Source organism: Pelecanus crispus, chromosome 2 (assembly GCF_030463565.1).
Source record: "Pelecanus crispus isolate bPelCri1 chromosome 2, bPelCri1.pri, whole genome shotgun sequence".
Lineage (NCBI taxonomy): Eukaryota > Metazoa > Chordata > Aves > Pelecaniformes > Pelecanidae > Pelecanus > Pelecanus crispus.
Window position 1 is genome coordinate 121,807,651 of NC_134644.1, and position 26,465 is coordinate 121,834,115.

The following is a 26,465-nucleotide window of genomic DNA, read 5'->3' on the forward strand; positions in this document are numbered from 1 at the left end:
CCAACATCACAGAAAGTCCTAATTATTCTTCCTTCGCTCATACTTTGAAGATGGTGGCAGACTGTGGCTCTGAGGTGGCTATCACAAGAAACAACCACATTGGGCACTGCCCCACACGTTAACCTTTTAAAGTCACCTTCACTTTGACAACAGCCTACTATGTCCCTGCTCACTGCAGGGGGGCTGGGCTAGATGATCGCTAAAGGTCCCTTCCAACCCAAAGCATTCTGTGAGTCTATGATTCTGTGAGTCTACTGACAACTGCGACGACCAGAGAGGTGGTGGAGTCACCATCCCTGGAAGAGTTCAAAAAATGGGTAGATGTGGTGGCACTTTGTGACATGGTTTAGTGGGCATGGGGGTTTTGGGTTGATGGTTGGACTGATGATCATAGAATCATAGAATGCTTGGGGTTGGAAGGGACCTTTAGAGATCATCTAGCCCAGCCCCCCTGCAGTAAGCAGGGACAGCTTTAACCAGATCACGTTGCTCAGAGCCCCGTCCAACCTGACCTTCAATGTTGCCAGGGATGGGGCCTCTACCACCTCTCTGGGCAACCTGTTCCAGTGCTTCACCACCCTCATTGTAAAAAACTTCTTTCTAATGTCTAGTCTAAATCTATTCTTCTTTAGTTTAAATCCATTATTCCTTGTCCTGTCACAACAGGCCTTGCTAAAAAGATTGCCCCCATCTTTCCTGTAGGCCCCCTTTAAGTCCTGGAAGGCCGCAATTAGGTCTCCTCGCAGCCTTCTCTTCTCCAGGCTGAACAACCCCAACTCTCTCAGCCTGGCCTCATAGGAGAGGTGCTCCAGCCCTCGCATCATTTTGGTGGCCCTCCTCTGGACCCGCTCCAGCAGGTCCATGTCCTTCTTGTGCTGAGGGCTCCAGAGCTGGACGCAGGGCTCCAGGTGAGGCCTCACCAGAGCAGAGTAGAGGGGCAGAATCACCTCCCTCGACCCGCTGGCCACGCTTCTGTGGATGCAGCCCAGGATTCGGTTGGCTTTATGATCTTAGAGGCCCTTTCCAATCTTAATGATTCCTAGTTTTACTTTCATTATAAATGATCCAGCCACCAAGCCAGGAGGCGTGGGGTTGCTCCTCTACCCTTAGTTGGTTTAGTGGTGGACTTGGTCATGTTAGGTTAATGGTTGGACTGGATGATCTTAAAGGTCTTCTCCAACGTAAACGAGCCTATGAGTCTGTGATTGCGTCACTCCATGGCCACCCGCCTCCTTCCCGCCACCCCGCCCCACCACAGCGCCGCCCCGCCCCCTCCGCGCATGCGCCCCGCCCAGGCGGGAGGCGCGAGCGTGGCGCCGGCCCCGCCCATGGGGCGGGGCGAGGAGGCGGGGCGTCTCCAGGATGTGCGCAGCGCCGTTCGGAGGAGTATGGCGTCATCGGCGCGCGCCGGGGAGCGTCGTTCAGTTGGAGCGATGTCGCCGCCGCTCTTCAGCCTGCCCGAGGCGCGGCTCCGCTTCACGGTGAGCGCGGCCGGGCGCCGGCGGGGTCGGGGCTCGGCTCCCTCGCCGCCGCTCGGAGCGGGGGACCGGGCGGGCGGGCGGGCGGGCGGCAGCCTGCGGCGGTGCCGGGCTCTGCCTGCCCGCGCCCCCGCCTCCCTCCCCCGCTCCCCTTCCGCCTCAGCGGCCGCGCCGCCTCTGCCCGCTGCTGGGCCGGCAGGCCCGGCCGCGGCTCCCGCCGAGCAGGGGCCCGGGCTCTCCCTTTAACGAGCGTTCAGCGCAGCTGAGATAAAGCGCCAGAAGTTTGGGGACGGGCCTTCGTAGGCGGCTCAGCCTTGCCCGCCAAGGGGGAGGATCTGCTGTCTAGTTACCTCAAATTAATGAAAAATAAAAAGAAATTAAATTCTGGCGTGACCCCCGCAGCAAAACGGCCCGTAGCTTGTTGCGCTTGTCCGTTTTGCGCCCCTGCTGAATGACGCTTTCCCATTGCCAGGGCAGGTGGGGCTGGATGGGGGCCCGGGCCCCGGCCCCGGGTGCCGCCGGTTGTGGCCCGGCTTGTCCGAGGGTGGGATTCGCACAGAAGCGGTCCAGGCAGAGCCGCTTGCTCCGTTATATTGATTTTGTTACAGGATATAGTCATTTTTAGACCATCTCGTTGGCAGGAGTCATGTCCCAAACCACCGTAACCTGCCCTTGAGGCAGGTGAAGTTGTGTGCGTGGGACTCAAAACTCTTACAGACGCAGCATTGGTCACAGCAGCGTATTCCTCTGTGTTTCTTTTCGAGCTGCTATTTTTACCACACTGTTAGCCCAGGTTTGAGGTGTGATGCTCTGCTACCTCACATGCCTAATTTGCTAGGCATCTGTTACTTGCCCTACTTGTTACAAAGTTCTCTTTGCAAACTGACACGTGGTGCGTGGCAAATAGATTTCTTAGTATTTCTGTCCACTGTCAGGTAGAGGAAGGAGGAGATACTTCTGGGTTTGTACTGATTTTGTAACTTTTCTTTCTTTACCTTTTGGTAGACGTCTGCCAGAGAGGCTCTGAATAACAAAAGTATCAAGCCGTTGTTAAATGCATTTAACCAGATTCCTGGGAGGTGAGTAAATGTCACTTGATTTTAAAAGGTGCTTTTCTGATAATTTTTTGTAATCTTGTCCCTAACAGTTGTTATTAATTGGTGTGGAATGTTTGTATTTGCAGTGAAAATGAAAAGAAGTGTACCTTGGATCAAGCTTTTAGAGTTATAGTAGAAGAAGAAATAGTAAGTACTTTAAACTGCTACAGCTTATCTCTTGATAAAGCTCAAATTTCTGTTTGCAAGTTAATGTATTAATTTAACAGCAACTTACTTTAGCATAAGGAAATACTGTTTATTAAAAAACATGAATTATGTAAAAGTTATCTAATTAAGATCGAATATAGATGATTAAAGGAGATTGGTAGGTAAGACAGAATGGCTGTATTTTGCAGATGCCACACTATAGCCAGAGGTGTTGACTTAGCCTTTTCAAGCAGTTCTTTGTAATGCTTATGAAGGCCTGCTCTGTCTTAATATTCTAGTTCATAGATATGCATTATTCTACCACTGTAAGAGTGGGGTGGAGTGGGTTATCTGTTACTAGCATGTAACAAAGCTGCCTGTCAGCTGAAAAGAATGATGAAAGGAATCAAAGAATGTTTTTGTTGGTATTGCTTGAATGAAGGCTGAATGTGGAATATTAATTTTCAGAGGTAAATGACTGTCTCTACACGGTAGGCATTGTAGGGTCTTTAATGGCCGGAAGTGGTCAAGACATGTTGCTCACTCAATAAAGACTTTACATAGTTAACTGACAGGTCTGATTTAATAGATTGTTTGAAGTTTTAGGAAGTTGAATGTCAATATTTGTTTTAAAGTTGCCTACTTGGAAACAAGACTTTTAGTTTGTTAAATGTATTTAGGTCAGAATAGGGAAGTTTAACACTGTTCTGTTTGTTTAGATAAACAAAGCTCCATGTGAAAACCTCCTGGCAATTATTTCTCTTGCTATCAGTGGAGTCACAGAAGGTGAGTGTCTTTCTCTCAAATCTGTTGGCAGCTTTAAGGGCCATTTAGGGGAATTTTAAAATCTCAATTTTTATAAGTTGTCTACAGCAGTTAGCTTTGATAATATGTGGTCCTTACACTAGGGGGTTTTAAGTCTGTTTCATGAGAGAAGTGAAGTATACTGTAATTAAATTTAGTTGTATGTGTGACATTTGTGTTGGATTTTTTTTTTTTAAATAGAGGAAGATTCATGGTTTTGGTTGCAACATAATTAGCATTTTCTATCTTTGTCTGCCACTGTAAAATGCTTAGAAGTCTACCATTGTAATTTTAGAGGTGAGACCACTGAGGCAGAGAGGTTAAATGACTTGTAGGTTTCTCTGTCAGTCACTGGCAGAGCCAGAAATAACTTCTCCTGAATATCTGTGCTCATCTCCTAGTACTGACCTGTCAGTGCACGGCTGTTTTTTAGATACGTGAATCTGTTTCTATAACTGTCTTTTGTGTCAGAAATCATTGTGCTAATCTCTTCTGAAGAGGCTTTCATGCTCTTCCCTTTGTTTATTTGTTCACATTACACATAAAATACTTGTTTGTTTTAGTAAATATAGCTCAACTACGTATGTGTGTTATGAACTGCAGAATAACAAGACCTGTGATTATGAGGAATGCAGATGCTACCGAACTACAGAGCATGGGTAGACAGACTTGGAGCACTGCATTAGTGGTACTTTGCTTGAGAAAAAGACTCTCAAACTTCATGGGTGTGTGTTGTGTAACTAACTGTGGGTTTAGAAGTCTGAAAGAGTTCACTTGCAGTCCGCAAAGAGATGTAACGTTGTTTCAGGCTGTGAGGTTTTTAGAACAGTTACTCTTTTATTATTTGTTTTATGTTAGTGGAAAGCTCTTGTAAAGCTTGTCTGCATATGTGTACATCTAGAAATAGCTTTAATGCAAGTTGATGCTTTAGCCCAAGCTTTTTGTTAGTATTTGTAGGAACCCAGGAGAACTTCCTTCTTCTTTTTTAACAATGTTCCTCAACTGCCATGCATCTTTATTGCATTATAGTTCAAATTTGCTGAATAAAATATTCCTTGTTCTTCATAGGTATCTGCACTGCATCAACCCCTTTTGTGCTTCTGGGGGATGTTCTGGATTGCCTGCCTTTGGATCAGTGTGACAAAATTTTCACTTTTGTGGAGAAAAATGTTGCTACGTGGAAATCGGTAGGTATTTTTCCAAAATGTGATATAGTTACGCCAAAGCTTCTGTCTACCTGAACCATTTTTACAGTTTTTTAAATGTCTTTATGTTAAAATAGTAGTAGCATTGAGCACATTTTGTTTTGAGGCTTAAAAATGTCTGGGCAGCAGAGGTCAGAAAATTAATAATAAAAAAATCGTAATTTTAATTGATGTTCTATTTCTAACTCCTTTCTCTACAGTATACAGTGTTTGTCACATTTAGAAACTGGAAATTTAGCTTCTAATGCACAATTTATATGAGTAGCTTCTCCACTTATTATTCAGCTTCTTCCTCAGAGCTGCAGGAGGTTCCTTGATCTCCAATTTGCAGGGAAAGAGGCCTTCTTGGTCACTTCCTTAATGAGCTTTCCATTACAGGACTACAGCAATGGTGAATATGTTGGCCCAAAATGTTCCTGCTCTTGAGGAACAATTGGTGTTTTGAGGCCTGTGTGGGTTTTACGCTCTTGCTGTACCATGGTGCTGTAGCAGGAGAAGAGCTGTTGTGACAGGCTGCTGAGCTTCTTGTGCTGCAGGTGCTGTTATTTAAAGAGGGAATTCAGGGTCTCTGGCAGAAGTGCTAAGCTGCCTGCCTTTTATTCCAAGATCATAAGAAATCTTAGACCTCTGTATCCGTGGTTTGCTCTTTGGCAGTACTGCCAGGACCAGAAGTGTCAGCAACTCTGTAGGTAACACCTGAAAAGCATTCTAGTTTCTCTGTGATTTCTTAACCAGGACTACCTCCCATAGTCATTCATTCAGGCTGTTCTGTTTCAGATAACATTGTGTCCCCCCCCCAATATAGTCACAAACTGTTCTTTATCGTTAATTCAAGTACCTATCAATTTCTTTCTCCTGCTGCTAAATTACTAGTACTGTGAATGCTCTAAATCTTTTGTGTATTGCTTTTTGTGTTTGTGTATAAATAATGTATGGAATAATAAAGGCAATGAGTGTAAAAATTAGTGTGTTCTAGGAAAAAAGTGTGGATGCTGCTTTTACAGTTCATTAGCATGTGCGGTTTTTCTGTATGCAGGCTGGATATAAATGCTGTGTTTTATGCTTTCTTGGAATTTGTGGGACTGCTTGTTTTGTGTTACATTTTTGTGAAACCTGCCTCTTATTTAATGGAAAACTCAATTTTAGAGTTAACAGTAGCAATGACTCATACTTACTCATGGCTTGCGATTGATTTAAGTTCTCCTCAAGAAGGTTCTGTGTTCTCCTAATGATCTAAATACCTTTACTCCATTTCAGAACACATTTTACTCTGCAGGGAAAAATTACTTGCTACGAATGTGCAATGGTGAGTTGTAGTTTTTCGGGGTTGGGGGGGGAATTAAAGAACTCCCTATCCAAGCAAATCAAAGTGAGTTTAATAATTTTATTTACATTCAGATATGTTCAGTAAATAATAAAGTTAAAAGGCAGATCACTCAGTGGATATTCATGAGTCTTGCGGATTAATGGAAAAGTCATTCTGACCTTAGGGAAATCTTTTTATCGGTGGAGGCAGTTACAGTGGAATATCTGAGAAATACTTATTCCTCAGCAATGACAAGGCCCATATCAGAGGCTGTATTTGAGTAGGATTAATTTGAACTTATTTTTTTATTGCTGTTGAAGGTGGTAGGAGAATTGGTAAAATGTGTTTGGAAAAAATATGGCTGATCTGAGGAAGTTACTGGCATTTAAACTTAAAAATCTTAGCTTACTTTCATTAGCTATGTAGGTCATGTAATTAACAAGTCTTAAATTCTAGTGTGTGAGAAATTGAAAGAGGGATAAATGCTAATATTGTTTACTTTTTACAATATTTAGACCTCCTAAGAAGATTATCTAAGTCACAAAACACAGTCTTCTGTGGAAGAATTCAGCTGTTCTTGGCTAGGTTATTTCCGCTTTCAGAAAAATCAGGTGAGACTTTTTTATGTTTCATGACACTTAACATCTAACAAAGGCTAAATATGCTGAATCTTTTAAGTTTGTGATGGTTGCAGACCAAATTCAGTTGGAGAAAATCACTTTGCACTTGCATCTTAGTTCTTGTCTCTACCCTTGATATTGTAAGTGACTTTCATTTGTTGTGATTTCAAACACAAGTTTTGAGTGCTTTTCCTGAGAATTTAATATCAGTATCTCATAAACAGCTGAATGAACAGACTTATGAACTTCACAGCTCTTAAGACTGACCCTTTGTTTTTCACAGGACTTAACTTGCAGAGTCAGTTTAACTTGGAAAATGTCACTGTTTTCAATACCAATGAACATGAGAGCACTCTAGGACAGAAGGTGAAAATTCCTATGTCATTTTTCACTCATTCTGCAGGAAACGTGTAAGACTATTAGTGCAGAAATGCACTACTGTGCATAGTGTTCAGAATGGTATATTCATAGTTCGGTTGCCCCTCTTCCAGATCAAGCTGCTGATTCTGGAAGTAGGCTTGTTGCCTGGTACACTAAACTGTGCAGACTTTAAGGGGAAAAAGTTGACTTGATTGTGAGGGTTGAGCACTGTCACTTAACTGTACTAAGTTTTCCCCACAGTGTATGGAGGATAGTGCTATCCCTTCAGCTTTTTTTCAAGAGAAGTCAGGCTACCATTGTGAAGTGTAGTAAGGTGTTAAAACAGGAATTTGGTGCGCATTGTACTGGAATAATACTTCAGAGATCTTTTGAATTACCAGCTTAAGCTTTCTGATCTGAAGTGTAATACAGTGTTTAAAATAAACACCATGAAAAATGTATGTAAATTATAGTGGTATTTGTATGAATTTTTAATTATTTTTTTCCTATTAGCACACTGAGGAGAGAGAAGAAGGAATGGATGTAGAAGAAGGTGAAATGGGAGATGATGAAGCACCAACGAGTTGGTGAGCTTATAGCAATTCTAAAAGTTGAAACAGGAAATACCCTTAAAAGTTGTACTTGGAATTCTGCTCGCCTCCTGTCCTCTCAAGATCTGATAAAACCTAGCAGTGTCTTAATCTGTTTAAGTGGAGATGCCTGGAACAGGAAAGAAATCTACAGATTATTTGAAAAAGTTGCATACTCTGGCTGAGAACCACTGGTATTCTTTCTTTTTTACAATTTTCCCAATTATCTTTATGAAACTTATTCTGGTAAGATGTATTCAGGGATTCTGAGTACATGCTGTATATGCTTTTTAGGAGAATAAGTTGTGTTCCTCTTTATTCCCTACATAGTAAGAAAAAGGGATCTTAAGAGTTTTACACTATTTTTGCTTTTGTGGAGAGAAAGTAACAGTAGACTGGATGGATTAGGGACAAATTCTAAATTACAGATTTCTTTGTAAGGGCTTGCTATTGACTTATTATTTCACTTAGAAAATTAATTTCGGTGATTCCATATTCCTGAGTGGACTTGAATTTAATATATTGCTTTCAATATGTATTTTTGTAACCATTTGAATTTTTTTTTTTTCTTCCCCCAGTTCCATTCCAATAGATTATAACCTGTATAGAAAATTCTGGTCACTTCAAGATTATTTTAGAAATCCTGTGCAGTGCTATGAGAAGGTCTCATGGAAAACTTTTCTTAAGGTAATCTGAGTTCATGCTTTCAAGCATTCAGCATAAGTAAAAATAACCATTTATACAAGTAGAAGAGTGATGGCATAAGCATAGAACAGTTCAACTGCTAATGCCGCTGAAAAACAGTAGTGCATGAGAAAATGCATTTTGCTTTTTTTTTTTTAAAGTGAGCCTTTGACAATAAACAGTATATTAAGATGTACAGTAAATCCCCTAATAAAATTTGCCTAAGTCAGTAACAGAAAGACTTCATATGTTGAAACAATGTCAGAAGTACCTTTTTTGTGATTCATCAGCTGCAAAAAGCAGAACTTGTGGGTTTGGGGGTTTTTTTGCCCAAGAAGAAAAATAGTTCTACCTAGTCCTAGATCTTACTTTTGAATACTCATATTGATCCCAGCGGGATCCTAAAGATTGTAGGTTTCTGTTGAAACAAATCTCTTTATAGAAGCAATGACTTGAATGTCCCCTTCAGCCAGCTGTTTCAATTTCGCTTAGTATGAGTGTCGAGGATGATTTATTGCTGAGCTGCCTGTTTCTTCACAATTTGCCACTCACTGCTTATTTAATAGCAAGACGACTTTTTTTTTTTTAATGTTCATTCTCTGTATTCTGGTAATAAGAGGTAACATCTGCTCAGACATTCTAATATAAATCTAGTTAATGAGGTCTACATTCTCAGCTTTCAAAACAAACCCAAAACAAAACAAAAAAAAACCCCAAACCCACAAAAAACCACCCCCACATATGGTTCAGAGAAACTGAACAAGGCCAGGCTTCAGTTCTTTCAGATGAAATTTTTGAGTTTTTCTTCATTGCAACTTCAAGCCCTGAATTGACTTTTAAGAGCAGCACTGCAAATTTAACTCTCACTTATGTACCTTTCTTCATATATATTCTGAACAATTTAAATTGAGTTTGAATATAGCACTATCATCATGTGGACCTTTTTGCCTCATAACATCTAAGTAATGAAGCAGTTGTGCACTGGTCACAACCCATAACATTGTTTTTCTTAGCATATTTTAAATACTCCAAATTATTAGATGTTCTGAAACGGTAACACTTTCACTGTCGTTTGTGGTGTTCAGAGAAGCCCTACATGTTGATGGCAAATGGGTCTTGTTTTGACTGGTTGATAGCAAGTTTATGAATTATTTTACTTGCTTGGCACTAAGTCTAATGTAGTTCTCTAACTACAAAAGTTTTGTATTATTTTAATGTGGTAAATAACTGTTTTATAGTACTCAGAAGAAGTTTTGGCTGTTTTCAAAAGTTACAAATTGGACGACACTCAGGCTTCCCGAAAAAAGTTGGAAGAACTAAAAACAGGAGGAGAACATGTATATTTTGCAAAGTTCCTAACTAGTGAAAAGGTATGTGATTTCTTTTCTTAGAATCACAGACTAGTTGAGGTTGTAAGGAACCTGTCTCTAGATCAACCTCCCTGCTCAAAGCTCTCGGCTAGAGCGGCTTGATCAGCACTATGTCCAGTTGGGTTTTGGATCCACAGATAGAGACTCCACAGCTTCTCTGGGTGTCCTGTTACATTGTGTGAATTCCCTCCGTTAGTTGATGATTCGGGGACTTTTATTTCTGAAATAAGAGTCTGCAGTAAAGCTAACATTTATTCATTGCATTTGATGTGTATTACTACGTTTAGAAAGGGAAAAGAGAGTAAATATTTAAAGATCTGTTGCTTTTTTACTGCCTTTAGAATTACATTTTCAAAACTTGGCTGACTCATAATGGTCTTGTTTAAAATTGCTTCTAGAGAGATCTTGAGAGTTTTTAATTCTGTTAATATCAACTCAAAAATACAACACTATTGAATTTAATCCTAAAATTGCTGTCTTCATTTTGGAATAATATGTAACTTTAACTTTTAAATGCATGCGTTAGTAGATGACAGAAATGCAGCATGAGTTTTCTGAGATAGAGCAGGTAAATTCCTCTTAAGCCTTTGATCTGTGTATTGACAATTTTAAAATAACAGTATACAAGATATAGAACTGGTTGCTTGCTTAACACCCAGTAGTCAAAGGTCTTTTTCTTTAAAGAATCTTCAAATGTTTCCTTTGTATGATCTGTCGTGCTGCAGCACATAGGATAGAAACCAAGCAGTGTATCGCTGTGCAGGTGTTGATGAGAGTGAGCCCTTCTGTGCTAACCAAACCCGTACGTTATAGCCAGTAGTTCACAGGAAAACAAAGCAAGCTGTACTTCAGTTACTGAAAAAATTGAGTATTTGTTTTTTCCAACTTCTTGTTCTCTTCAAAGTGAACATTGTAAAATCTAGCTGTATAAGACTAGTTGAACAAAAATCTAGGGATACTGTTTACTTTTACAAGCAGTTCCTCATGCTTTTAAAAAATGGATTTCATTAGAAATTTTGATAACTGTCTTTCCTAAATTGTGCTAGATGACAGTTTAGCAATCTTAGTACCTTATGGAGCACTGTCCGGACAGATGATACTGAATAGAGGTTCTGTAATGACTTACCATCATCTTGTTGTAAAAACAGTCCCCATCTAGTTTATCTGAAAACATTTGTTGGATTTTTTCACTTATGCATGTTTAGTGTCTTTAAAATATATGTGTGTTGTGGTTTAGCCCCAGCCAGCAACTAAGCACCACGCAGCCGCTTTCTCACTCCCCCTACCCCGATGGGATGGGGGAGAGAATCGGAGGAGTAAGAGTGAGAAACACTCCTGGGTTGAGATAAGAACAGTTTAGTAATTGAAATAAAGTAAAATAGTAATGATAATAATAACAATGTAATAATAATATACAAAGCAAGTGATGCATGACGCAATTGCTCACCACCCGCTGACCAATACCCAGACAGTTCCCGAGCAGCGATCGCTGCCCCCCAGCCAACTCCCCCCAGTTTATATACTGAGCATGATGTCACATGGTATGGAATAGCCCTTTGGTCAGTTTGGATCAACTATCCTGGCTGTGCCCCCTCCCAGTTTCTCGTAGACCTGGCAGAGCATGGGAAGCTGAAAAGTCCTTGACTAGCATAAACAGTACGTAGCAACAAGTAAAACATCAGTGTGTTATCAACATTTTTCTCACACTAAATCTAAAACACAGCACTATGCTGGCTACTAGGAAGAAAATTAACTGTATCCCAGCCAAAACCAGGACAATGTGTAATTCTTTGTTTGTTTGTTTTTTGTTTAGCTGATGGATTTACAGCTGAGTGACAGTAACTTTCGCCGTCACATCTTGTTGCAGTACCTAATACTATTTCAGTATCTAAAGGGACAGGTCAAATTTAAAAGGTAATGTGGAAATACTTTGTGTTTTGGGGATGGGGAGCTAAGAACTTGGAGGTAAACCAAAATATTTTAGAAGAGTTTATGTCTACTTGTTCTAAGGTTCTTGTGGAACTTGCAGAGCCTTGGATTGGTAAATACAGGATGTGGCTGAAGTTATTTTACAGTGGGAAAGCAGAGGTCTCATTCTTGCCTTTCTCTGCTCCTCTCTGTGTGATTCTCCACCCGCCCTTGTAGTGGTTCCGGTGTTCATTAGACTTACTCAAATTTGTGCAGTTCACTAAACCAGCAAAAAACCCAATCTGCTCATTTTCGCAGAGTTAGTTTTCTGCCAAATTGGTGAGTTGAGTGGGGTCTCAGAGAAGTAGAGGCCACTAAAGCTTGCTTAAGGTGAGTGCCAGCCTTGTGAGGGAAGGAGTCCCTCTCTTTGGCAGCAGCAAGTTGTTAGACCAGTGCAACCTACTTGTATGTGGCATCATTTTCAATTTATATTTGCTCTCTAATGTGGCATTGGTTGCTGATTTGTTTTTTCTTGGTGTGCTACAGAACTCTGGTGAAAATAGCAAGAAAAAACAATAATGGTTACTGCTTTTATAAATTAGTGGGACAGAACAAAACCCTATCTTTTCCTACCCTGTACTCTAAAGTTATGATGAAAAAAACCCCTAACTCTATCATTTCCTGTGCCCTTGTCCACATGTGCACATAATGATTAACATTTAAGGCAGCTGTCTTTCACCTGCACTATACTGCTGCTTATAAACACATCTCAAGGAATGTTGCAAACTAGATGAGGATTATTTTCCTCATTCCGTAGATTATCTTTCAGTATTATTCACCAAGGCAATCCGGTGGCAGAGAAGGAATAGAATTCAGGTCTCCTGAATTGCAGTTCGGTCCTGTAGAGGTGATAGTCATTTCAACCACAGAACCATAGAATCGTTTAGGTTGGAAAAGACCTTTAAGATCATCCAGTCCAACCATTAACCTAACACTACCAAGTCCACCACTAAACCAATTAAGGGTAGAGTAGCAATTTCATGTTTCCTGGCTTGGTGGCTGGATTATTTATAATGCAAGTATAAACTAGGAATCGTTAAGATTGGAAAGGACCTCTAAGGTCACCATTCCAATCATCAACAAACAGTTCATTAAAAGAATTAATGTTTTGAGATATTCAAGATCTGTGTTCTGTATGCAGCCAGTAGATTGTTTCTTTTACTATGGTTTGCCTACAGTAGTGCTTTAGCTGGCATTAGGAGAGGGTTTTTTTGAAGTAAGTCTCTTCATTGTGCCCACTTGCTGTGCTTTGGCTCCAGCATCAAGCTGTGATCTTGAATCATGCAAATGCCATTCCTACTGGATGAAGCTACACCAGAAAGTGTATTCCACAAGTACATCTGTTTAACTCCACAAACTAGTAAGTGGTCAGTCCATGGGACCAGACCAGAGCACATTCAAATACTTTCTTCAGATCCCCTCTAACACCCCTCAGAAAGTGTGTAATGTAAATGATGTGTCCTCAGCACTATTTTGATGTGTAGTAAACTCTTAAAATTTAAGGGGGGGGGCGGGGGGGAAGTGAGCTAATTTAATGACCCTTTTTTGTTGGTTTTTTGTTTCTTTTTTTTTTTTTTCCAATTCCAGTTCAAACTATGTTCTAACAGATGAACAGTCTCTTTGGATTGAGGATACTACAAAAGCGGTTTACCAGGTTGGTACACTAGTTACTTCTATAAAAATTACATGGAAAAATATTTATTGTGTAGTATTGTATCAGTGACCTTTGAAGCAGTAACCACCATTTTCTTCAGGTTTATTTTTCCTACATATTCTGCCACAAATATAATGCAAAAAGTTAACTTTTTTCTCCATCCCAATTATAGCTTCTTTCAGAAAATCCTCCAGATGGGGAAAGGTTCTCAAAAATGGTAGAGGTAAGTACTTTGGTGCCTATCTGAACAAAGTCTATATAGCACAGAAAAAAAGCAGTATCAGTTTAAACTAGCTTTTGGAACATAGATGTAATATCTGAGAGAACTTTTATCTCATCTTAGTTAAAAAGGTCTCATAAAATCTTCTTATTTTGTAGTTGTATTTTTCCCATGTTTTCATTAATGTGCTTTTCTTCCTTATCCTGGGGAGACATGGAAATGTGCGTATATGTGCATGTGTGCATACAGGAGACATTGATTAGTGGGGAAAAAATAATAAAAATTTTTTTAAAAGCTCTCCTTTCTGCAGAGACTGTGCCCAAAGACATGGAAATAAGATGCAAGTGAAATGAAAATTGCCTCCTTGCTTTCCTTTTCTCCTTTACTTTGGCTGCATCTATTTTCTTGTTTAGAGAAGGAGAAATAAAGCCTTTCCCACAACTACTGAAGAGAGGAGATACACTCTTTTTGAGTAAACTAAACCATCTGTCTAAGATTATACTGATGACTGTCAAAATAGTGGCTGAAATACACACACTTCAAAATAGTGGCTGAAATACACACACTATAACAAAGTTTTACCCTTAATTTTAATAGCTCAGTTAAAAACTTTAGGGTCGTGATCACCTTTGGAGTTGACCCCAGTAATGTGCAATATTATGTTTTTTTCCAGCATATATTAAATACCGAAGAAAACTGGAACTCATGGAAAAATGAGGGCTGCCCAAGCTTTGTGAAAGAAAGGTAGCTCTATTATGAAGTAGAAACTTGCTGCTGCTTGTTTGAAATGGTGGTTCAACTTCAGAATATGTACCCCTGATGTATATGAACGTTAATGATTCACACAACTTTGAGATTTGTATCGTTGACTGTCCCTTCTGTGTGTGCAGAAGGCTCCTAGATTTCTGCTGAAAGTCTTAAGGCTTCGTTATGTTAGTGAAGTGGTGCTTGTGCATGTGCAGGGTCTCAGGAGAGCATTCCTCACTGTCTCACAGCAATGTTTTGTTCTCTTAATACTAATGATCCAGTGACTGAGGAGACTGAAGCACGTTGTCTCCCCTTCTGCCTTCAGCAGACCCTAGGTTGAAGAAGTTAGTGCCTGACTTTTCCATATACTGCTTTGGGTTCCCTCTAATGAAGCCTTTGGCATTATGGCTTTGGGGCAGCATACCTGGAGTTTTGTGTAACAGTTCTCCTCTTACGTACCTTACCAGGTTTGCCACTTGGTGGTTATCGCTTACCTGAAAGGAAATTATGATTAGGTGGCTTTCGCCATTGAAAGGTTTCCTGTGTAATTAGTTACTAACTAGCAGCAAAACTTGAACTTTGACTCCATATGTCTACTTGACTATCTTGAGGTGGTGAACAAACATTCCTGTTGCATACTTATTTATTCTGCGCACAGACTGTAGCCTCTTTGTGGTAAGGAGCAGCTGGGTCATTATCACTTTGCAGATATGGAGAGATCAGGTGGAGCCACCTCTTCATGACTTCATCTGCTTACAAAAAAGGGAGGGGGGCTCTGAGAAGAGAGAAATTACTATTGTGGAAAAAAAGTAAAATTATGAAATTTGACTTTTATAAATGTTCTGTCTCCTTCTTTAGATCTCAGCCAGAGTTTCAGCTTGGGTAGGTCTTACCCTAACCTCAGTGGTCTGGGATCTCCATTCTCTGATCCCATGAAATCAGGTGCACCTGGGGAAAGAGAACTTGCAATCATAGAACAAATGATCCCAGCAGGAGGGTAGATCATACTTAGTATGTGCTGCTGGCATAAATGTTATTTGCTTTTTTTTCTGTATTGGGACTCTGATAGACCTTTTAAATTTGTGAGTGAACTAATTTTGGTGTCTGGCAAATCCTATTCCTTATCCTTATGGTGTATGGCAAATCCTTATCCTTACTTTACCTTCTCTCTCTTCTTCCCCCCACCTCCTTCCACTCATAGAATCGCAGTCCTGAATACTTTCATTATGATTTAACTCAGCACTAGCTGAAGTGGAATGGCTTAATTTTGTTCTCTAAATATTACTGGTTTGATACTAAAGAGCTTTTTTTTCTTCCCCCCCTCCCCCCCCCCTTTAGACCTCCTGATTCTAAGCCAATGAGGCCTGTGAGAAAGAGGCCAGCTCCAGAGGACTTCCTAGGAAAAGGACCAAACAAAAAAATTCTTATGGGGAAGTATGTTCGATTTCTTTTGTTACGGGGTTTCTTGGTTTTGGTTAGTTAGTTGGTTTGGGGTTTTTTTGTGGGTTTTTTTTTCTTTTCTGCCACTGACTTTTTTTCTAGTCAGTAATTTCCAAACTTCCTCACTTTGCAACTGCCAAGAAAGAACAGCCAAGGGATGTGTCAGTTCTTTTAAAACTTGCAGTAGGCTTCCTTTCCTTACAGTCATCTCTTGTAGCTCCCTTTTAAATAGTCTGTAAGTTACAGGCTGAAAATCAGTGGTTGTACTCATTGGATCAGTTTTTATACTTTTGTCATACTTATGTTTTTGCTTAAAATGTGTCTGTGCCGTGGGTTTTAAAACAACACCCACTGGTATTTTATCCCTGGAGCAAATAATTCTTCTTGATATATCCTCTCCAATAAAAATGCCGTATTTTGTATGATGCTAGGTGCTGCATTTTTCCACTTCCTTCTTTAGGAGAAATGATAGTCTTCTCATTGTAACAGTTCACCCAACCTAGATGTGGAGATTTTGACCTTGTCTTGAGCTTCAAGACCTTGTACTGAGTGTTTAGTAAAATGTCCCTTCTGAAGAAGGAAGTGATAAGTAATTTCATTTATCAAAACAAAATAGCCTGACCTTAGCTAGTTTGGAAAGAGAATTTGTTATGCTTTCTGACCGTAGATCAGCAAGAGATTATAATAGACATTTAATACATAATTTTCCTAATTTGCAACATCAGATAAGATTTCTGTCACTTCTGGTAATTCCTAATACGTATGTATCACAAAGTTTGTATGGTATGCTTTGTTATAAAGGCTCTGGGGTGAGAATTTCTGTAGCGTTGTTTCATGTGTCTGTCTGTGGTGAATGATGGGATGGGGAATGATAGAATGATGAATGTGGAGTTTAATATGTATTTATGCTTCTCTTTTCAGTGAGGAACTGACCCGCCTTTGGAATTTATGTCCTGATAACATGGAAGCTTGTAAATCTGAGAGTAGGTGGGTAAAAGATGGTACATCATTGTCTAAAGCTAACTTTCAGTACTCAAATTGCACGCAATTACAGTTATTACAAAATTGGCATAAGGAAAGTATAGAAAGTGATCTTATATGGTATGCCATTTCACTGTGTGTCTTGAGAGAAGTTGGTTCTATGAATCTTTTTTTTAAATCTTAAAATCTCCTTACAGTTTTCTTACTAGTGTTTATGCTGTCAGTAATTTTGATTGCTTAGTAAAGTAAAATCTAAGCTAAAAACCAGACGGAAATTCCCATTTGGTGGAGCGTGACTGTGTAACTAGGTACCTTATATAACAAAGAAAGATTGCCAAGTCTGGCTCTAATGAAGTTAGCGTGCTATTTGGCCATGATTTTCACATAGGCATGTGCTTTGAACAATACTAGATAAGAGGAAATTGGCTAGCAGGCATTGTTTCAGTGCATACCGGATCTACTAGTGGTGCAGATGTAGAAAAATACAATTATTGGTTATCCTTCTGCTCCTGCTTGCACAATTGTAGGAAATACTGAAAATGTACTTTGCTACATAACTTTCTATTTGCTAAAGATAGCATAATCCCCTTTTGTGCAGACATGGTACATAGTATGAAAACTTGGAAAAGTAGTGGCTGCAAAGGCTGGATGCCTGGGGAGAGGTGCTAGCTGTGCAGATGTCCCGAGTGAAGGAACTGCTTTTCCAGAGATTGAGAGCTCTGCAGAGGAGTGCCTTCCTTTAGTGTGAAGCTGGGATGTGCGGGACACTTGCCTTTACTAGGCCAAGGGCTAAAGGTGGAGTTGTGTTGGGAACCAAAGGTTTTGATTCTTTGTGCGTGATTGTATTGTGCTGCAACTTCTTTAAGTAAAAAAAAAAAAAAAAAAAAAAAAAAACAAACAAACCAAACAAAAAAAAACCCAAACCCTGAAACAAAACAAATGGAGATAAACCAAGAAAATGCATGCCATGGTAAACAGGAAAGAGAAGATCGTGGAGGATCTGGATTCAGTTCCAAGTTTTATTATAGACTTTGTGACTGAACGTGGTCAAGTGACTGTAACTTTGTGCTTTGATTCCTCATGTCTTCATTCAAATGGGCTAATACTTCCTTACCTGTCATCTTTTTAGATAGCTGTTCTTGGGATAAAATCTGTCTTTTCAGTTTTTGCATAGTGCCAAATATAGCAGTATTCAAATCAGATGGGTTTTCAAGATGCTGGTTTTGGTTCCAGTAGTTGGTGATAATACTACACTTAAGCATGCGTGGGGCACTGCTTTCCTGGGCAAAACACGTTTTTTCAAAACAAAACTAAAGTGAATTTATATGCCAGTGTGCTTCCCCACACAACTGATCACTGGGTTCCCTGATAGAAGCAGATGTGTGTCTGTCAAACAGGTAGGAGAAATACAGATCATTATGAGCTTGGTGTGCACCACTGATAATCTTAGCTTGCAGTAACCTACAGCTCTTAAGTAATCTGTATTTCTTGCTTCTAGTGTTCAAAGCAGCAAGCTGTCCTGATCACTCTGAATATTTCTGTTGGTTTTTTTAGGTCATGGTTCTTTATGTACCAGTTTAAATACCTTTCAGAGGCAACCTCTAGCTGTTCTAAGAACAGAAACATCAGTCACCTTTTAATATGTCCCCTATGAACCCCAAATACTGTGTTTTAAATCACAGAAGAGCTGAGGTTGGAAGGGACCTCTAGAGATCACCTAGTCCACCCCCTTGCTCAAAGGAGGGTCAACTAGATCAAGTTGCCTAGGACCTTCTCCAGTCTGGTTTTGAATGTCTCTCCAAGAGTGGAAGCTCCACAGCCTTCCTGGGCAACCTGTTCCAGTGTTTGACCACCCTCACAGAAAAGTGTTTGGTTTTTTTTTTCTGATACTTAAGTCGGATTTCCAATATTTCAATTTCTGCCAGCTGCTGCTTGTACTTTCACTGAGTAGCATCGAGTCTGATTCTTTCTTCCTTATGGCCCCCATTGGGTATTTACTGCCCCCGAGCTTTCCCTTCTCCGGTGTAGACAGTCCTAGCTCCCTCAGCCTCTCCTTGGATGTCAGATGTTCCTGTCCATTCACAGCCTTTTGCACAGACCCGCGTCTCTTGTGCTGGGGAGCTCATAACTGGACCTGGCACTCCAGATCTCTCTCGCCAGTGCTCAACAGAAGGAGGGAAGGATCATTTCCCTTGACCTGTTTGCAACCCTCTTCCTAATGCAGCCCAGGATGCCGCTGGCCACCTTTGCCAGCAGGGTGCATTGGCTGGCTCATGTTTGTGGTGGTGTCCACCAAGACCTTTTCTGCAAAGCTGCTCTCCACCCAGTCAGTCTCGAGCATGTACTGGTGCCTGGGGGCAGGACTAGGGCGCCTGCCCTAGGGGCAGGACTTTGCATGTCCCGTTTCTGAACTTCATGAGGTTCCTGTCAGCCGATTCCTCTGGTTTGTCGAGGTCCCTCTGCATCCAGGGCAGCACAACCCTATGGCTATCAACCACTCCTCCCAGATTTACATTGTCTGCACGCTTGCTGAGGGTGCACTCTGTTCCATCATCAGTAGGTCGGTAATGGAGGTGCTAAATAGTACTGGCCCCAGTATGGAGCCCTGGCATATGCTAGTGAGAGACCTCCAGCTGGACTTTATGCCACTGATCACATCTCTTTGAGCCCAGGAGTTCAGATGCTTTTCAGTCCGCTTCAAATAAATCAATTTCTCCTGACACCGGTAGACTTAGACTGGTATTGAAGGTACTTTCAACTGAAGTACCTTCAGCAGAAGGTACAGGGATCACCGTGGGGGTTGAAATGAACGTGTTTGAGCAAGTTGGGGAGCCACTAAGATGGGATCATTAAGTACAACATTAAGCTGCCTAATATTTTTTGCCCTCTAAAATTAATGATCATAAATAATTGAAATTGGGGAGTAATAGTAGTTTAGCTTTCTCTGGTAGCAGATGAAACTGAAGTGGGGAGTGTGGGGAGGTAAAGAGACCACGTTTTACTTACAAAATCATAGAATTGTTTAGGTTGGAAAAGACCTTTAAGATCATCCAGTCCAACCATTAACCTACACTACCAAGTCCACACTAAACCAATCAAGGGTAGACTAGACTAAACCATGTCCCAGAGTGCCACATCTACCTGTTTTTTGAACACTTGTCCTGTCCAACTGTACAAACCTGACAGCCATTTTAGACTCCTGAGCACTTGTGAGCTGTGTGGGTGGCAGCATGTTTCTGACACGGCCAGTCAGTTGTTACGGATATATTTATGAAGGTCTCATTTCCTGATTGCCAGAATTCTTGTCTTAGGTCCCACAGACCTTTTTCACCGAATGCTAATGACAGATGTTCTTTAGTATGGCAGAGGGTTTAAATGCATGTAATAGGCGGGGCTCGCAACTATTGGTACACTTCAGTGGTTATGCAGTCAATAATTTTATAGCAACACGTATCAAACATTCTTTGCTTATTTGCAATTATTAAATTTGAGTAGTTTGGGTTTGGGGATTATTTTCTTCTGAGGTTAAGCTTGAGACGTGTATGAAGGAACCGAAAGCCAGCTATTTTAGAGTAGATTGTAAAGAGTATTTAGCTCCTTATTTTATTTTTTAGGGAATATATGCCAACGTTGGAGGAATTTTTTGAAGAAGCTATTGAACAAGCAGATCCTGAAAACATGGTTGAAAATAAGTATAAGTATGTCAGTCTTTGTTGTGTTTCACTTTATTTTGATCTCTTTCATGTTTAGATTGTTAAAGAAAACAGACTGTTCTCTGCATTAGTAATATCTGTGCAGGACTCCAGTAATGTACAAAAAATGTATAAGTTTGGACAGAATTATGTTAATTAGGAAATGACTCAGATCTTTCTCTGTGCTTTTATAGATGACAGGCTGTTACCAACCAAATTTGTATTTTATTATAGGGCTGTGAACAATTCTAACTATGGCTGGAGAGCATTGAGGCTTCTGGCTCGTAGAAGTCCCCACTTCTTCCAGCCAACAAACCAACAATTCAAGAGCTTACCTGAGTATCTAGAAAACATGGTAATCAAATTAGCCAAGGAGCTGCCTGTAAGTAATATTATCCTAGAATAATAAATGCTGAATTCATTTGACTTCCTGCTTGTCTCTCTGCAGTCCATTTGGTACAATGGGAGGGAGGGAGCAAAAATACCATGTTGGGGGTCGGGGGGGGCGGGGAAAGCTTGTAAAGTAAAACTTGCAAGTAAAATTGGTCTAATGGATGAAGGTCCCAGTAACACTAAACTGTGAATAACATTGACTAACCAGGAGACTGCTGAGCTCTGCCTTGTATTCTGTGAACAAACAGCTGTGGCAAGCCCAAGTTTTTTTTCTGCTGGGTTCGTATACAGGTATTTGTACCTGTATATTTGTACCCAAGTATTTGGGTTCCCTGTTGCAGCACAAACCACTTTTGTTGAAGGTGTAAGCCGGTGTTAGGGCTCATGAATATCAGTAGCTGTGGCTACTGGGATGGCAGCCTGTAGTAAAGGGGCAGGGTATTGCAGGTTAAGTGTTACCAGAGCTTTACAGGAAGATATACCAGAGCTCTTCTGTCAGCCCCTTGACTTTTAAAACATGGAAAGAAAAACAGACCTTGTGCAGCTCTAAATCTAAGGCATTAACCCTTTGCATGTTCAACAGTACAAATTTGAGGCCAGGGAGGGGTCTTTCAGATCACTTCGTACACAAGGATAAGAGAGACTAACAGTTGGGGAAGGGAGCATTTTCTAAACCTTTGAGTTAGCACACAACCCCGCAGTTTCTTGCAGATATGAACTCGTGCTTCCGTATTTGAGGCCTTCCTTGTCTGTAATGTGAAACCACTCAGGTGTAAAGGTTGGATTGTAATATGTAGCTTTTTTGTTTGTTTGGCCATCAGAGTTAATTAGATGCTAATAGCAATTTTAGAAAAAATACTGGGAGGAGAAAGCTGTTTGATATTAAGGTATCACCGTATGCAGTATTCCTGATGGTACTACTGTCATGTACCAAATGTTACGGCATTGAAACGTGGAAAAAGAAGCAGCCTTTTGTTCACCTTGGCTAATCAATAGCTAAATCAGAGAGTGAAAAGTTTGTTGTTTTGCTTGCTTGTTTGCCACCTTTAACTAGTGTACAGAGAAGTTTGAAAGTACAGAAAACTTCGGGGAATTCCTGAGTGATGAATAAAATTAGTGAGGAATAGTAACAGGTTTTTTTTTTTTTAAAATACTCATCAGTAGTGTAGCCTTAGAGAAAGCTGGTTTTGATTTGTTTTTTTTTTAAAGTATTACAGCTTTAATCCTTAGTAATCCTTAGTTACTGTGAAAAGAATGGGAGAGAATCCTGTGAAGTCAGTGGATACTTTCATTAGGGTTTTTTAGTTAATACTATGTTTTATTAGAACACTTGTAACAAGTGTTTTGGATACAAGAGACTGGGGGGGATTTTTAATTCTCATATGGGATCATGTCAGATTCTCCATTCTAACACACATTCCAGGGACCATCACAGAGCTGTAAAATTTCTCTTTAAACACAAAATTCATCCAGTGATGTTTAGTTCTCTCATTGTAGCCTCCTTCTGAAGAAATAAAAACAGGCGAAGATGAAGATGAGGAAGATAATGATGCTTTATTAAAAGAAAACAATGAAAGTAAGATTTGCATGTTCTCAGCCTTTTCAGTTTCTCTCTTGATGTGTGTTGTAGAAGCTGTGTCTTACAGTTTCTACTGCAGGTCACCAGTCGTGGTTACCCCAGTGGTTCTAACTTGAACCCGCATTCGTACCAAAAAGTGCAGCCTTTTCAGGACATGGGGCAGCAGCAGCAACCTCTTGGTCTCATGGCCTGCAGTGCTGAAAACATCCAACTTGTTGAAGCTGGATTAGCACTTTCATTAGGAGCCTCTTCCACCTTTTTTGCTGCATGGTGTATGTTTACAGTGTTGTTAGGTGTTTATAGCTAAAATGCCAGCATTTCTGTGTAAAGCCTACCTGAGTGTTCCTCGCCCCGCTTTCCTGGTTTCTGTCCTTTAATTGCCACAGGTAAGTGCCTCCCTGTAGCCCCTGCTGGGGTGGGTAGTTACGGGACTTTCAGAAATGGATATATTACAGCTCTGAGATCTTTATTTCCTCTTCATTTAAAGTATCTTAAAGGCAAGAACTTCTCTGTGAGAAGAGTAACCTTCCTGACAAATGTCCTCTCTCGTTCTTCTCTATGAACCAGTCCTTCTATTTTTGTCTTTTGCCTGTAACCCTGGTATGTCGAGCTCCTAAGTGTCCTTCCCTGTCTCCTGTGTCTGTGAATCTGTCTTCTTCCGTCCTCATTCATGCCTTCATCTCGCAGCACCTTCTCCTTTGCGTGTTGTATCTCTGTATGCTAGCTCTTGGATGGGCAGATGGGGTATGCAGGGCGCAGAACTTGCGCACCAGCTACTTCTGGTTACCTGCAGACTTTGTGATATTGTTGAAGGATTTTTCTGTTAGTGGAAAGTCTTCTGTGGACCTCTGTCAATCTCTCTCCTGTTGCCCTTCTCCATCCAGCACCTGACCTTTTCCACAGTCTCCTTGCCAATAGCGGAGAAGTTCTCTCCTCTTCAGCTTAATGCTGCCTGAAACAGCCTTTGGAGCTTCACTGTGTTGAATTTACATCTTTCTTTAAATCTTGTCTTAAAGCAAAGATGGGAGAGCTGTGGTCCACTGTACACCGTTGTGCTTGGAAATAATGGAAGTGATCCGAGTGCTTCTGTTGTTTTGTTGTTTGTGATCTTCCATTCTTCCCCTTCAATGTAGTGGATTTAGTTCAGGTAAATGAGTGTGACTGAAAAGCACTGGAGAGAGTTGAAGCTTCCTCTCCATGCCAGCTGGCTCTTCAGGTGGCGTGAGAGTGAGATATTTCTTAAAAATTAAGAATATGATAAATTTCTATGTGTAAGTAATTCAGTCTTTAGGGTTTTTTTCTTGAAAACAGTGTGAAATAAACATAGGTCGTAAGCCATAGATTGTAGGCCATGATAAGCTATAAATGTGGAGACCCACCTGTGTAATCACTGCAGCGCTTGGCTTCTCAGCAGAGCACAGCATTCTGTGGTTTTTGTTCTTTTTTTTTTTATCTTGATGCCAGAATGACAGAAAATTCCTTAAAGTACTGACTACATATTAAAGTTGCTATCCTATTCACAGTCCTGCTGCTAATAGGAGCATGAGGGTTAGCAACTCAGTAAAAGGGAAGCAAACTATTTTTTACCTGGGTTAACGCCGTGTAAAGTGACTAAAATAAGTCCAAAAGACAATTAAATGTTAAAGATCACTCTGTACTTTAATACTATAGTTGACTCGTGTATTGAAAATTGCAGGCTACTTGTCAAAATCCTTGTTTTCATTTGGAGGAGGCAGTTCTGATGTACTTGAGGCTTTAGCAATTCTCTCTCAATCAAACAGGAGATACGTAAAAAACAAGTTTGGTTTTTTGGGGGTTTTTTTGTTTGTTTGTTTGTTTTTTTAAATCATGGGCAGTAAGGGACATTCCTCTTGAAACCCAGGTAAAACATCTGTAAAAATCCATCTGTTCTCAGAGTAGGTTTTCATGACTAAAGGAAAGGTGTCAGTCAGTCTGTTAGTAAATAAATAGGAGGTTTACAATGGGGCAGATCAGGGAAGACTCATGTGCAGTATCTGGAGACATTCCCCACGTCTAACTGTGATTCTTTGTCTTTTTTTCCTCCAGGTCCAGAGGTACAACGGGACAAAGCCATGACGGGCGAACAGATCGAGTCGTTTGCTAACAGGCTTGGGGAGCAGTGGAAGGCCTTGGCCCCCTACTTGGAAATGAAGGATTCGGATATACGGCAGATCGAGTCAGACAGCGAGGACATGAAGATGAGAGCTAAGCAGCTGCTGGTTGCCTGGCAGGATCAGGAGGGCGCGCACGCAACCCCTGAGAATCTGATTACTGCGCTGAACAAAGCTGGGTTAAGTGACCTTGCGGAAAGCCTAACCAATGACACTGAAAGCAGCAGCTAACTCGCTTCAGATGCTAACGCCTCGTTTGGTTTTGGTGGTGGTGGCCGTTGTTGTTGTGAATTGTGACTGTTCTGGCTGGCTTTGTCGTCGTCATTGTTAATTGTGACTGGTTTGGTTGGTTGTTGTTGTCAGTTGTTACTATTGTTGCTAGGTAACAGATTTTTGATAGGTGTTTTATGTTCAATAAACGGTCAAACTTTTTAATAATGTTTTGCAGTTGTCCATGTTTTCTGAGAAAAGGATTAGTCATCCTGATCCAGAAATAGGAAGCTGCGTCTCGGATGGTGGAAAGGTAAAAGGGCGGATGGAGAGTGAAGGCAGCTTTCCGTGCGGACGGCAGCGGGAGGGTTCGGCATCAGCGGAGCTCGGGTGGCTCCTGTTGGGCAAAGCAGCGGGTGCTCGTCTCTCTAACTGCCTGCTGTCTCCCTGCAGTTTCCCAGAGCATGGGTGGGTGTGAAGGAATTCTAAGCCATCGCTTGGGGTGGTGGGGAGCTGTAGAGACCATCAAGAGGTACCTGTTTGCGAGTGATTCGACTTGGACCTCCATCACAACTCTGTTGTTTTCTCCAAGTCGCTGGACTCATCTTCAGTGAAGAAGTGGTGTCCTTGGGGGTGCTGGGGTCAGTCTGCTCTGCTGAAGAACTGGTTCTCTCTGTGCATTGGCAGTCAATAATCGGGGAGGTTTCTATGCTTGTTTTTATTAGTAATTATCAACTTTAGTTGCTGCATGTGTTTGGCTGTGTAGGAACAACCCTGAATTATGATAAACAAGGGAATTTTTTTTTTGTCCCACTTCACTGAGAAATGACAATTGGTTTCCTTTTAAGGCTATGGCTCTCTAGTGATGGGTACAAGCTGTTGCATGGAGCTGGATCTGCTTTCCCTCAAAAAGCAAGAGCCTATGGTGGTGGCGTAGCCACAAAACAAGTGGTAGCTAGCTATTTCTTGCCGAATTTGTGTTGCTCAGTAAAATCTCTAATTGCTGAGTGTTTGGAAAACTACCTATCACAGACCTTTTCTCTGCAGAGTATTGTTTCAGTTATTAAATCATACCTGTGAATTTCCGGAGTGGTTAGCTACCAGCTCAGAGGCGAGTTGCTGCCTGCAGAGCTGTTGATGACAGTGTTGTGCTTGCTCCCCTCCTTTGGATTTAACTGTATTAGGAATTTGATTAGTGGGACATGGCACAGCTGTTGGAAGTAATACAGCCTAAGCCTTGCCTCCAGCTGCAGGTACCATTTGTTAGAAGGTACAAAAGGTGACAATTTCAGCTGGTTACAGGACTTTGAGCATATTGTGAACTGAGGTGCGGGGGGATGAGCGACAGGAGGGGGCGCATTGCTGCTCTCAGAGATGCAGCCTCCTAGGGAGGAGTCGGAGCACTTGCAGCACTGGATTAGCATTTGCAGTTTCTGAGGGAAAGATGGGGGGAAAAAACCAAAAACTCTGTTCTGCAGCTGAAGTAAAATGAATGTGGCCTACCTGCCACCTGGGTGCCCAGAAAGCTGGGGCTGAGGAGGGCCACAGGGGAAGGGGACTGCAGGAAGCTGCGTCCTGTGAGTTACATCCTCGATGCTTCAGGCATGAAGGGCTGTCTCGGTGCTCGTGTTCAAGGCCAGAGATGGGCCCTGAGCTGTGTCCCCCCCACCCCCGATTAGCTTTGATCCCTGTCTCTCTCTGACTCAGCAGCAGCGCAGTGCAGGAGGAATGCAGGGTTTTTTTGGGTTGTTTTTTTTTTTTTTTTTCCCTCCATCATCTGACAAGTGT

General features: G+C 41.2%; 1 protein-coding gene across 7 annotated transcripts; it reads left to right on the forward strand.

The window, feature by feature from the left end:
* Positions 1-1,397: 1,397 nt before the first annotated feature.
* On the forward strand, positions 1,398-26,030 carry THOC1 (THO complex subunit 1). Of its 7 annotated transcripts, none has more exons than XM_075706478.1 (22): positions 1,398-1,481; positions 2,484-2,557; positions 2,662-2,722; positions 3,442-3,508; positions 4,595-4,713; positions 5,989-6,037; positions 6,553-6,648; positions 6,941-7,023; positions 7,531-7,604; positions 8,186-8,294; positions 9,530-9,661; positions 11,475-11,575; positions 13,217-13,283; positions 13,456-13,506; positions 14,177-14,247; positions 15,109-15,132; positions 15,589-15,684; positions 16,612-16,677; positions 20,286-20,369; positions 20,598-20,745; positions 22,254-22,332; positions 24,403-25,054. In XM_075706478.1, exons 1-22 carry the CDS (start codon positions 1,434-1,436, stop codon positions 24,696-24,698), a joined length of 1,995 nt encoding a protein of 664 aa, XP_075562593.1. In that variant the 5' UTR covers positions 1,398-1,433; the 3' UTR covers positions 24,699-25,054. The 7 variants fall into 7 exon arrangements, 5 of the variants coding, with proteins under 5 accessions (XP_075562593.1, XP_075562589.1, XP_075562591.1 ...); XR_012830871.1 differs by lacking the exon at positions 15,109-15,132 and adding an exon at positions 25,526-26,030 and having other exon boundaries at positions 1,401-1,481; positions 24,403-24,990; XM_075706474.1 differs by lacking the exon at positions 15,109-15,132 and having other exon boundaries at positions 1,401-1,481.
* The last annotated feature ends 435 nt before the right edge of the window (positions 26,031-26,465 follow it).

Coding starts and splice junctions, on each gene's coding strand:
- THOC1 (XM_075706478.1), top strand. CDS start 1,434: ATGTCGCCGCCGCTCTTCAGCCTGCCCGAGGCGCGGCTCCGCTTCACG. Junction 11,576..13,216: donor GGACAGGTCAAATTTAAAAG/GTAATGTGGAAA, acceptor TTCCAATTCCAG/TTCAAACTATGTTCTAACAG. Junction 13,284..13,455: donor CTACAAAAGCGGTTTACCAG/GTTGGTACACTA, acceptor TCCCAATTATAG/CTTCTTTCAGAAAATCCTCC.